This window comes from Artemia sp. Qi Xiang Cuo, chromosome 12, assembly GCF_049724085.1.
Source record: "Artemia sp. Qi Xiang Cuo chromosome 12, ASM4972408v1, whole genome shotgun sequence".
Classification (NCBI taxonomy): domain Eukaryota; kingdom Metazoa; phylum Arthropoda; class Branchiopoda; order Anostraca; family Artemiidae; genus Artemia; species Artemia sp. Qi Xiang Cuo.
Genome location: NC_142805.1, coordinates 16,220,558 through 16,233,235, shown reverse-complemented (window position 1 = coordinate 16,233,235; position 12,678 = coordinate 16,220,558). Strand labels below are relative to the sequence as shown.

The 12,678-nt window shown below is 37.3% G+C and overlaps 1 protein-coding gene across 3 annotated transcripts in view; it reads right to left on the bottom strand.

The window, feature by feature from the left end:
* Positions 1-12,678, bottom strand: part of Mtpalpha (monolysocardiolipin acyltransferase Mtpalpha) — a 152,760-nt gene that overhangs the window by 74,071 nt on the left and 66,011 nt on the right. For all 3 annotated transcript variants that reach the window (XM_089098485.1, XM_089098486.1, XM_089098487.1), the window contains 2 exons: positions 12,376-12,585; positions 727-922 (listed from right to left, as the gene is read on the bottom strand). In XM_089098485.1, the coding sequence (XP_088954611.1) occupies positions 727-922; positions 12,376-12,585 (406 nt within the window). The remainder of the gene's footprint in view (positions 1-726; positions 923-12,375; positions 12,586-12,678) is intronic.

Genomic DNA, 12,678 nt, shown 5'->3' with positions numbered 1-12,678 from the left:
GGAAGCAAAAGTAAGAGTCTCAGTCCTGCCTTTTGGGAACTTATATCTGGTCTAATATTTTTGAAATGAGGTGAAGGAAATGAGCTTACATTGTAGACATAATCCCATTTGCCAGAAGGGGTTAATAAATCGTACAAAAGTAGGTGGTCAGCAAGAACGAATGTCACAATTATATTATTTGGAGGTTACAACCTGATCACAACTCTGCAGGAAGGCGGGGATGGGAGGGGGCTCCCTGTACGAATGTCAAAAGAACAATGTCAAAACAACCACCCTAGCCGAGTGTATGGCTCACTGGGCTCGCAATCCTATGTCCCTCGACAAAGGGGTTTGAGTCATGGTGTAACAAATCCTTTGAATTGGGGTTAGAGTCAGGGGTCTGACCCTGCAAGCTGATTCACCGTGAGTCTAAAGACCTTACAGTTAAACAAATTCCCATGTAAGTTACAGATTTCAGATACTAGGTGAGGCAGAAAACGCCTGGTCTTGCTGCAACTACAAGTAGTATCAAACATGCTAAAGGAACAATAGCCACAAGGTTTCTGTGGCACAGCTGTATACGCAGTGTGAGTCCTTTACAAGGCATTTTGTGAGTTTGCATTCAACTGTGGGTCAACATGGAGCCTTGTAGATTTGGGGATCTGCTTTTGATCAGAAATAAAATGAGGAATTGGTCAGGCATTATTTTTCCAGCAACGATAGAAACTATTCTGGCAAGAAATTTACCTCGGAATCCAGCTTCTACCATTTCATGAATTACTCTAGTATCACCACCAGCGAATCGCTCTCCAAATTCTTTGTCCAAGAAAACAGATATGTGGGCAGCGACATCTAGTCCTACTTCATCTGCTAATGTGGCAGCACCAACAGGGAAACCAAAACCTTTCGAGAGTTTATCGAGCTTCTTAGGATTTACCCCTTCCTAGAGAAGAAAAAAAAAGAAAATATAAAGCTCATCTCTTGTTTTAATATTCAGCGTAAATCAATTTAGTGAAATAAACATCGTTTCGTAGAAAAAACATGAAAGTGCTCCTAAAACACATTAGACACTAACGAGCAAAAAGAAAACAAAATAAAAACCTTTAGCCGCTGAAGCCCCTGTGGCTCTTATCGTAGTAAAATTCTATTCACTCCGAATTTATATAAATATCCAATAAAGTTTTTTTTAAATAGAAATAACAAAATCATCAAGCGCTTACAAAAGGATTTTCTCCTCAAATGAATATTTGGCCAAAAGTTCCCAAAAAGACGAAGGGCATTCAGGTGAGCCTTTCAGAGAATGTTGAGGGGAGGGTTGAACTAAATCAAGACACGTTATATGCACAGGGGTTGTCAAAGGGGAATAACAAAGGAATGACTGAGCATATTAATTTGGAACTTTCGGAAAATGATAAGAGAGATGATCAATTGACCAAAAAAGCAATATTTGCACGGTGCTACTACTACTACTACAACTACGACTGCTAATACTACTACTACCACTAAAACCACTGCTTCTGTAGCGAGTACGATTCTTGCTGAGTGCACTGAAGTAAACATCTGAGGAAATATTTAGCGGAAAGTCGAACTAAATTAAAACATACTATCTAGATTGTCATATACAGACTGTCAAAAGGGCGTATAAGCAATATTTTTGGAACGACTTACCGTATAAAGATGAAACTCCCAAGGTATCATGAGAGGGATTTCAACTGACCAAAAGGCAACATGTACATGCTACTATTGCTATTAATACTGCTTCTATAAATGCTTCTACTACTACCACTACCACACACTTCTACTACTACCATTACTACTATGATACTAGTGCTTTTAAGGCTAAGCGTATGGAGGTGAAAATTTGAGAGAATATTGAGGGAAAATTTGAGCCCACTATCCGCATGCAGATTGTCTAAAAGGCGTATCTCAAGAACGGATTCAGGTGCTATGTCGGAGCTTTCAGAAAACGCTCAAAGGAGAAGATCGTTTGACCAACAGGTAATATGTGCATGTTACTACTAATATTACTACTACCACTGCTACTCTTACTACGACTGCTACCACTCTTACTCCAACTACTACTTCTATTGCAAGTACTTGTAAGGTTAAGAGCCTTAAGATAAAAATATCAAGAAGTATATGAATATACAGATTATCGCAAGGACACATCAGAAATGTCACTGCCATGGCTTATTCTATTAAGTTGAAAGTTCCAGGACCTGAGGAGAGGGATGTTCAAATAAGGTACACAGGACAATACAAAAAAGTGGAATAAAAACAGCTGAATGTCCTAGAATACTTCCAGGTGGATTTTTCAAAAACAAGCAAAAAATAGTAAGAACTAATAACATCAACAAATAAACATTTTTAAGACGTAAGATCTAAATTAAAACAGTAAAATAGTGTTGCTATTTCTAGTACATAATTCCAATTACAGGTCAGTGGTTTTTTTCCATTTTTTTTTGTGGCGGGGGGGGGGGCCGTCCTTAGGACAAATATATCGAGGGTTAAGGATTTCTCCTTGAGGTATTGTCGCGACGCTGGGAAGCTTAAGGTTAAACATATTCCCAAGCAACATCCGTCGGATGCCCGGAGAGGTGGAAAATTCCTGGTTCTTCTACAGATGGATGTAAATAATTTTTCCCTAAATCGAATGAATGATCGAAGGGAAACGTTTGGTGGAAAATAAAAAAAAACCGGCAAATTATGCAGCAAAATGATATAATTTATAAGAAATTGTTAAACTTTAGAAATATTGATGAAGGGTGCGGGCACTGAGTGCGCACCTGAGCCCAGATTTTATTACATACCTCACTTGCATTTTAAATATTTCTTTTTTTTAACCTGAAACTTTAATATTTCAAGACTAATAGTCTCTAAAAAAAATGTAGCCTTAAAATTGTGAAATTCAAGAAAGTCTAGGGAAATAAGTACCAAAATTAAAGGGTATGATAATAATATACTGTTTCAAAACAAAAAAAAATCCTGACAAAAATAGCCTGTCAGCAATGCTACGACCAAATACAAAACATTCTTGCATGTCTTATCTAGTTTTAATTAACACTCCGAATCTCATAAAGTGGCAAGAAATCCCATAAAAAAACAATTTCAACAAAATTAAAGCTCATCCTGTACGTGACTCAATTTCAACTAGAAATTGTTTTAGTACTGCAAAATATTATCACGAAGATTCATGCCCTTGTTTATTTTTATTCTCTTTGTACTCAGAGAGAACAAAAGAGGAACTCCAATAAGTTTTCCAAAGAAACACCCTCTAGATGATTTTATGAAAAACTCGTTGAACGAAGGGGGTGTCAGTTGGAGGCAGGGGCGAATTTCCAGAATTTTTATTGGGGAAGGGGGGGGGGGCAAGAGGGGTCCATATCTGGATAGTCAACGGGCATGGGATATATAATATTTTTTCTCTCCCCATTATTGTGGGGGGTGGGAACTGCCCCCTTGCCACCCCCAAACGACGCCCCTGTTTGGAGGAGGAGGTCCGGTTTTGGAAAATACCCTAATTGCTACCTTCGTTAACAAAATTGGAAAAAAGCCCCATCCCCGTCATTTTCAAAAATACTTTTTTGTATCCTCATAAAAGAATCAGAAGAAATCCTTACCCCTACTCCCCCTTAAACTTTTATGAACTTGCGTCCCTGGCTGAATGTGTCAAAATTTGGATGCTAAGACTCGATATACCATCGAAAATTTTTTCTGTTCCATTTTAGATTAGGCCTAACATTTTATAATAAATATATTACAGTAGTTTGCTGGCCATTCATTTTGGAGACTGGTGAAGGCTAAACAAGTGTAAGAAAATTTTTTTCTTGAAGATTCGTTGGGCATAAAGGTTCTAGGCGTCCCCCCCCCCACAGAAAATACCCCCGTGGAAGATACGGCTTTCCAAATTTGATAATTTTATTTGAGTTTTGTTTTTTTTTCCGTAGGGGGGGGGGGGGGGTATAAAACTCGAGAAAAAACCGGTTTCTTTGTTAATTTCTTCCAGCTTAGCGCGAGACAAGACAAATACAAGTGACAGAGTAGATGGGACATAAGGGGGGGGGGGAGGTGTACAATATTTGGACAGTTTGAAGTCAGAAAACAATTCTTACTGCATAATATGCAGAATAATTGTGCCTAACACATTAACACATTTTGTATGCAGACCCGCTATACTTTACCCCCTCCCCCCTTATGTGCAAATCTATTACCCACATTTGTTCCTAAAGTAACGAAGAAACTAACGAAGAAACCGGTTTGTTCTCGAGTTTTATATATCGCAAACTTGAGTAAGTGGCGTATAATACACAAGTACCAGAATTTTTCATGGAGAGAGCCGGATTTCCCGGTATTATTTAAAAACGATCATAAATTAAATAAAAAAAAAAAAAAACAAGTTTTTCAACTGAACGTAAGGAGCAACATCAAAACTTAAAACGAACAGAAATTATTGCATGTATGTAAGGAGTTGCCCCTTCCAAAAGACCTTGCTCTTTAAACTGTTTTCATTTTTGGTCCTCATTCTTTAAGAACGATTACTGAAATACAATGGCCGTTTAATTAGAACAATAGACTTTGCTTTAAAATTCTATAAAAAAAAACTTTAGCGTAAAGAGCGAGGTCATACTGACTCCCACCACTTACCCGTGCCATTTAAACATTTTTGCCTCTCAATTACTCGGACTATCGGTCTTGGCTTTTTTCCTACAATTAGCCATGTCTTGATGCCTAAGGCAAAATACTTGATTTTCAATTCAAACCACTCATATACGTAATAATTTCTGTTCGTCTTAAGTTTTAATCTCGCTCCTTACTTTCAGTTGAAAAACCTTTTGTTTTTTTTGTTTAATTACATACAGATAGTATTTGTTAATGGGAAACATACGGAACAAGTTTTTAAAAGAACAGTAAAGAGCCTCATTAAACCAAAAATGAGCAGAAATAAAGTCAAATAATCTTCAAAGTAAAAACTATGGAGTGTAATAGAAAAAAAAACTCAAGAAGATATGAAATATTTTTTCTATGAAAAAGACTATGTCAATAAAAATGAACAGAAATTAATAACAATAAATTCCACAAAACAAGTTTTTCAAAGAATAATAAAGAGCCTCATGAAGCAAAAATGAGTAGAAGTAACTTTAAATAATTTTCCAATCGCAAAACTACCGCAAATCTCCATCAATGAATGAGTTAAACCCAGAACGAACAGAAATTACAATTTAATTTCTGATCGTTTTAAAATAATACCAGGAAATCCAGCTCTCTCTCCATGAAAAATTCCGGTACATGCGTATTATACGCCAATCACTCTATTTTACGATGTGTAAAACTCGACAACAAACCGATTTCTTCGTTACTTTAGAAACAAATTTGGGCTATATTTACACATTAGGGGAGGGGGGATAAAGTATAGCGGGTATGCATGCAAAATGCTTTAGGTACAATTATTCTGCATATTATGAAGTAAGAATTGTTTTCTGACTTCAAACTGACTCTCCCCCCTTATGTGCAAATATATAGCCCAAGTTACACATTTCCTATCTATTCTGTGACTTGTCTTTGTCTTGTCTCACGCTAAGCTGAAAGAAACTAACGAAGAACCGATTTGTTGTTGAGTTTAACGCAGCGTAAACTTGAGTGAGTGGAGTACAATACACAAGTAAAAAAATTCCTTCCTCTCTACGAAATAAAAAGACTAAAAAAAGAAATTCTCAAATTTGGAAAGTCCTATTTTCCACGGAGGGGTATTTCCCGGGGGGGGGGCACCGGCCGCCGGGCATAAGACCTCTGAGTTCTAGAAAATTTTGGACTAGATTACTGGATGATGAGGCCTGATATATCATCTAAAACTATTTCTAACTATACCCCTTTAGATTCAGGCAGTGCAAGACCAAAGGTGTTGCAGTACTTTTAAGAGTTAATTGCACATCTACTTATAAAACTTACTCAATTATTTATACACTATGTGTCTTTTCTCTCTTGGTCGGGTAAACTTCGAAAGGTTAGATTTTCGTTTTTTTTTCTTTTTCTTTTTTTTTTGTCACTGAGGACGACTTGGCGGAGGTCATTGTCGAAATATTTGCTTATTTCTTCTTCTTCATGGTTTTCCACTGGCTGACAAAATCCTCGTTTTTTCACCTTTTTTGATTTTTTTTTTCATTTTGTTATTTTCTTTCCTCTCTGAGTTTCATTTGTCATGTGTGGTCTAAGAATGTATTTAAAGTATTGCCTCTCCCCCCAGCAGGTAGAGGGATATACATTTCATTCTTTTGGCTCTTAGCCAACTAGATTCTTCAAATCTATAAGGTTTAATGTATCGTTATTTACCTTTGCCCCTTTCTACGGTACTACCGTACTTCCAAAAACTTATTGTACAATTCATAGAAACTCAATATCCCAAATCTTGAACCTTACTACCCCCAGTTACTAGGGTAATTAAAAAAATAATTACACAACTACTAAGTTATAAAGCTTTAAGTTCTGCTACATTCTAAAGAATTTTTGGCGACGAAAATCGGGAGTGGAAATATGGACTCCCCCCCCCAGAAAGTCGTGGGATATTTATTTCGTTCTTTTAACTCTTAGCCAATAAGATTTTTTAAATATTCTAAGGCACAATTATTTTTAAAAACATACCGATAAAGTGACACAATTGATTTTAGAAAATTTTTGTTTTTCTAAAAAAGGCAAGAAAATTCAAGATACTAGTAATGTTGATCCCGCTAATTTTCACTAAAGTTGGTTTTATATGGATTAAGATGTTGCTAACTACATGCATGACGCTACAACTGTAATTTAACAAAAAATGCTTATTTTCTCCCATTTTTCTCCAGGATAAAATCGCAAAACTGGCGGCAAATTATTCCTATCCAGTCAAATTAAGCGTTTCAAAGAAACGGAGCACAAACAACCAGTGCGTGCTTCTGGATGTGGCCATCGACTTTGATCAGCACTACAAAGATTAAAAAAACGATATTATAAATTGACATAAAAGTCAAGGCATCCAAATATACAGAATTAGACCGTTTAAAATACAGTCTAATCTTAGACAGAGGATTTAAAGCCAGACATGGGCTCATAAATGTCACCATGCCACCACATTGCCAAATCACCCTGCTTAAACAATTCCACCAGACTTTACTCCGCCCTGTTTCAATCTTTAAATACTTATGCCACATTGAAGCATTTCCATGCCACCCTGCTTAAAAAATTCCACCAGACTCTACTCCGCCCTGTTTCAATCTTCAAATACTTATGCCACATTGAAACATTTCCATGCCACCCTGCTTAAACAATTCCACCAGACTCTACTCCGCCCTGTTTCAATCTTCCAATACTTATGCCACATTGAAGCATTTCCATGCCACCCTGCTTAAACAATTCCACCAGACTCTACTCCGCCCTGTTTCAATCTTCAATCTTCAAATACTTATGCCACATTGAAGCATTTCCATGCCACCCTGCTTAAACAATTCCACCAGACTCTACTCCGCCCTGTTTCAATCTTCAATCTTAAAATACTTATGCCACATTGAAGCATTTCCATGCCACCCTGCTTAAACAATTCCACCAGACTCTACGCCGCCCTGTTTCAATCTTCAAATAATTATGCCACATTGAAGCATTTCCATGCCACCCTGCTTAAACAATTCCACCAGACTCTACGCCGCCCTGTTTCAATCTTCAAATAATTATGCCAAATTGAAGCATTTCCATGCCACCCTGCTTAAACAATTCCACCAGACTCTACTCCGCCCTGATTCAATCTTCAATCTTAAAATACTTATGCCACATTGAAGCATTTCCATACCACCCTGCTTAAACAATTCCACCAGACTCTACTTCGCCCTGTTTCAATCTTCAATATTCAAATACTTATGCCAAATTGAAACATTTCCATTCCAACCTGCTTAAACAATTCCACCAGACTCTACTCCGCCCTGTTTCAATGTTCAATCTTCAAAAACTTATGCCACTTTGAAACATTTCCATGCCACCCTGCTTAAACAATTCCACCAGACTCTACTCCGCCCTGTTTCAATCTTCAATTTTCAAATACTTATGCCACATTGAAACATTTCCATACCATCCTGCTTAAACAATTCCACCAGACTCTACTCCGCCCTGTTTCAATCTTCAATCTTCAAATACTTATGCCACATTGAAGCACTTCCATGCCACCCTGCTTAAACAATTTCACCAGACTCTACTCCGCCCTGTTTCAATCTTCAAATACTTATGCCACATTGAAACATTTCCATACCATCCTGCTTAAACAATTCCACCAGACTCTACTCCGCCCTGATTCAATCTTCAAATACTTATGCCACTTTGAAACATTTCCATGCCACCCTGCTTAAACAATTCCACCAGACTCTACTCCGCCCTGTTTCAATCTTCAATTTTCAAATACTTATGCCACATTGAAACATTTCCATACCATCCTGCTTAAACAATTCCACCAGACTCTACTCCGCCCTGTTTCAATCTTCAATCTTCAAATACTTATGCCACATTGAAGCATTTCCATACCACCCTGCTTAAACAATTCCACCAGACTCTACTCCACCCTGTTTCAATCTTCAATCTTCAAATACTTATGCCACATTAACACATTGCCATGCCACCCTGCTTAAACAATTCCACTAGACTCTACTCCCCCATGTCTCAATCTAAGAAACTTCCTTATTTCAAAAATTTACTTGCTACAAGGATTAATGCAATATAATAGTAGTTCAATACTAAGTGTTTTTTTCTAAATTCTAGACATATTTATACAGAAGTTACTCTCTTTAATGGTGAGAAATTTCATTTCTGGATCAAGAAATTTGATCCAAAACAACCGCCTTATTTGAGAGCAACCTGCTTTTCATTCATCCTCACATGGATGGCGAAAAGGCAACATATTTGACAATTTGTCAGCCTTTATTCGTAGAGCATGTCCTAGCCATCTTTCGTTACAGCCCCAGAAAGTTGGATCGCACGACATATTTCACAGTTAGTCAAATGAGTACCTAGGCCTATAAACTGGACCCACAGTAATACGGTCCCTGGTTAATCCGGCGTACCCTGAAATCCAACATGTCTATTATTATTTTTTTTTTTTTTTATAATTTTCGCTAGTTTAGATAGTGCATGATAGAGCAGTTTACAACTTGGACGCACCACTGCTATTGTGCTCACTACTACTGTGCACCACTGCTATTGTGCTCACCACTGCTATTGTGCTCACCATTACTGTGCACCACTACTATTGTGCTGACCACTACTGTGTACCCCTGCTATTGTGCTGACCACTACTGTGCACCACTGTTATTGCGCTCACCACTACTGTGCACCACTGCTATTGTACTCACCACTACTGTGCACCACTGCTATTGTGCTCACCACTACTGTGCACCACTGTTATTGTGCTCACCACTACTGTGCACCCCTGCTATTGTGCTCGACGCGTAAGTATGGATTTTTTCGTTTTGATTGCTTCGTTTGAATTTGTCTACATATGAAAGCGGCAGAGCCTACTTCTGAAGTAGGTATAAAAAAGACCATTCAATAGAAAATACGTTAAAAGAACTTAAAGTGAAAGATTTGGTTTTCACTCTTTCTCAACCGTGGAACTTATTACTTCCATCAACTACTACGTCGTCTTAGAAAAAACTATGATCAGATAGAGTCACCTCTCTTAGCAACGATCCACAAATCAGTGTAACTTCAGAAGCAATAGAGCAAGTTGCTGCTGAGACACAGATAAGTCGCAAAGATTTGGAATCTGGTGTCGCGCAATGCATAAACACGGAAATATTCCTTATGAAATGTCTGACAAAGAGATTATAAAAGATATTTCTAGTTCTCCATTAATATACCGGGAAGACGACGAGGATGTAATTGCAACTGCTCCACAAGAAAACAAATGCAACACGTTTCAACAAAGTTTCAACAACGTTCAACCAAAAATATTGATAAATTTTTTCATGCTTCACAAACTGAGTGATTCATAATAATAATAATCTGTATTTAAAAGCCTTTTAAAGCCATATACAAAAAAGACAAATACTAAAGAAAAATTACACTCCATTTGGCATCGTTCCCTTCAATACAAAATTTCCTACTGCCACAATATAAGGGGAGACCCAGACCTCATTAACCCACAAAGCAGCCTATCTTCCCCATTTTGGATAATTAATCCTCTTAAATGAGAAATCTGCTTACACCGGAGGAGGAACTGGCCCAACCCATAATCATTCTCCCCAAATCTCGCATGCATAATGAAGCATGATTTGTTGTTCAGAGCATAACAGCATAAAATAACATAATTGGATATGTAATTTGTCGAACAACAAGGTACTCTTTTGTAAAATTAATTAAAAAAACCTTTTCCACAAAATAATTTTTTCAAAGAAAAGTAAAGAACTCCATTAAACAAAAAATGAGCAAAAATAAAATCTAATAATCTACCAAGCGTGAAACTACCACAAATCAGCTTCGATAAATAAATGAAACCCAAAACGAACAGAACATGCAATATATAACCGAGTCATACTGAAAACGAATAGAAATTAACATGAGTTGGGCTCAAAACCCCCATGCCTTCCCAAGGTCAGACATAATTTGCACTTTACTGGAAAAAATATAAATGTTTTTATTTTTATAACTTTAATAAATCAAATAATATTAATATTTTAATTAATAAATATCAGTATATGCATATTAAACTGACAATGCACATTCATTGGTATTTTTTTTCAGTAAAGTGCAAATTATTGGGAATTAGCATTAACACAGTGCATTTTGATTTAATCTTAAGGCAACATTTAGTTTTTAAACATAATGGGCAAATGGGCCGGTGGGCGTGGGAGGGGAATTAGTTGCCCTCATATAACTTTCGACTATTAAAAAGGGCATCAGCCCTTTCTAATTTCAATCGAAAGAGCCCTTTTCAAAGCTCCTACGACAACTCATTCGATACGAAGTACCCTGGTCTAAACAACAACAACAACAACAACAACAACAAATAATACATTATACCCACATCAATCTTTACTATAAAAATGTCAAGCCTTCCAATAACTTTCGACTATTAAAAAGGGCACTAGGCCTTTCGATTTCCAATCGAATGAGCCCTTTTTGAGTTTCTACGACAACTCTATCTCTAAACTTTGATTGAATGTTTTTGGGGAAATGGTGGGCGTGAGAGGGGGGTCAATTACTCTCCACTCACTTTCGACTATTAAAAAGGGCACTAGCCCTTTCAATTTCCAATCGAATGAGCCTTTTTGGAAGTTTCTACGACAACACTTTCATAAAAAACCTTATATGCCCCCAGGGCACAACTTACAACCCTTGCCTTGAGGGCTGTGGGGGAGTATCCTCCTCAAAAACATAATTTCTATCTGGAAATCATCTACGCTGAACAAAAGGGCTATCTCAAAATTTTGATTGGATGTGTTTCGGGAAATGGTGGGAGTGGAAGGGATGTTAGTTTCCTTACAATCACTTTCGACTGTTAAAAAGTGCACAAGTCGCTTCAATTTCTAATCGATTGAGCCCTTTCCGAAGTTTCTATGACAACTTCTTCGATACGAAGTGCCCTGGTCTAAAGGAAAAAAAACAAACAAAAAAATACATTGTGCCAACATCGTTCTTATATGCCCCCAGGGCATAACTGACAACCCTTGCCCTGAGGGTTGTGGGGGAGTGTCCTCCTCAAAAATATATTTTCTATCTGGAAATCAACTACGCTGAACAAAATGGCTATCTCAAAATTTGTATTGGATGTGTTTGGGGAAATGGTCCCTTTTCGAAGTTTCTACGATAACTCCTTCGATACGAAGTGCCCTGGTATGAAAAAAAAAAAAAAAAAAAAAAAAATAAATTGTGCCAAAACCGTTCTTTACTTAGGCAGCGCGATTGCGCTGCCTATGAATCGCGCTGCCTATGATAACCCTGACTATAGAGGGTCTTAGACAGTACTCTATAATACGACAAATTCGATAGTTTCACACTGCCCTGCAAAACGTTTTGTCGCAGTTAGACAATTCTTCTGGGAAGACAATTTGCCCATTAAGTTTTTTATTTACTTTTTTTTTTATAAACAATGGGAATGTTAAATTTTTGAAAGCGACATATATAAAAACGACTAATACCACTACTAACAACTCATTGCAGCACCAAGCCAGCCGAGGCCAATACAGCTACGCACGGTCCTCATCTATCCAATCCATTCAAGGCCTCGCTAATTATGCCCTCCCAGGTAGTTCCCATTTCTCTTAAATATTTTCTTATGACATCCTTCCACCCTAACCGGGGACGAAAAAAAAAAAAAAAAATCAAATATAAAACCTGAAAAAATTACATAAGTTTTGTTATAGAAAGCAATTAATAAAAGTCAACCAATACCTGCATAACTCGAATGGCTTCTGATTGCATTGGTGCTAATATTCTAGTAGTGTAAAAACCAGGTCCATCTTTGACAGTGATCACAACTTTCCCCTGACGAAGACCCACTTGGACCGCAGCTGCAGCTGTATCTTTACTTGTCTTGTCTGTTGTAATAATTTCAAGCAACATCATTTTATCTACAGGACTGAAGTAATGCATGCCCACTACCTACAAGAATTTAGTTAATTAATTCACAAATTCTGATTAAGGATAAGAGGTAAAGAATAGAACACGGCAATGGACTTCACAGTCCCTACCGAC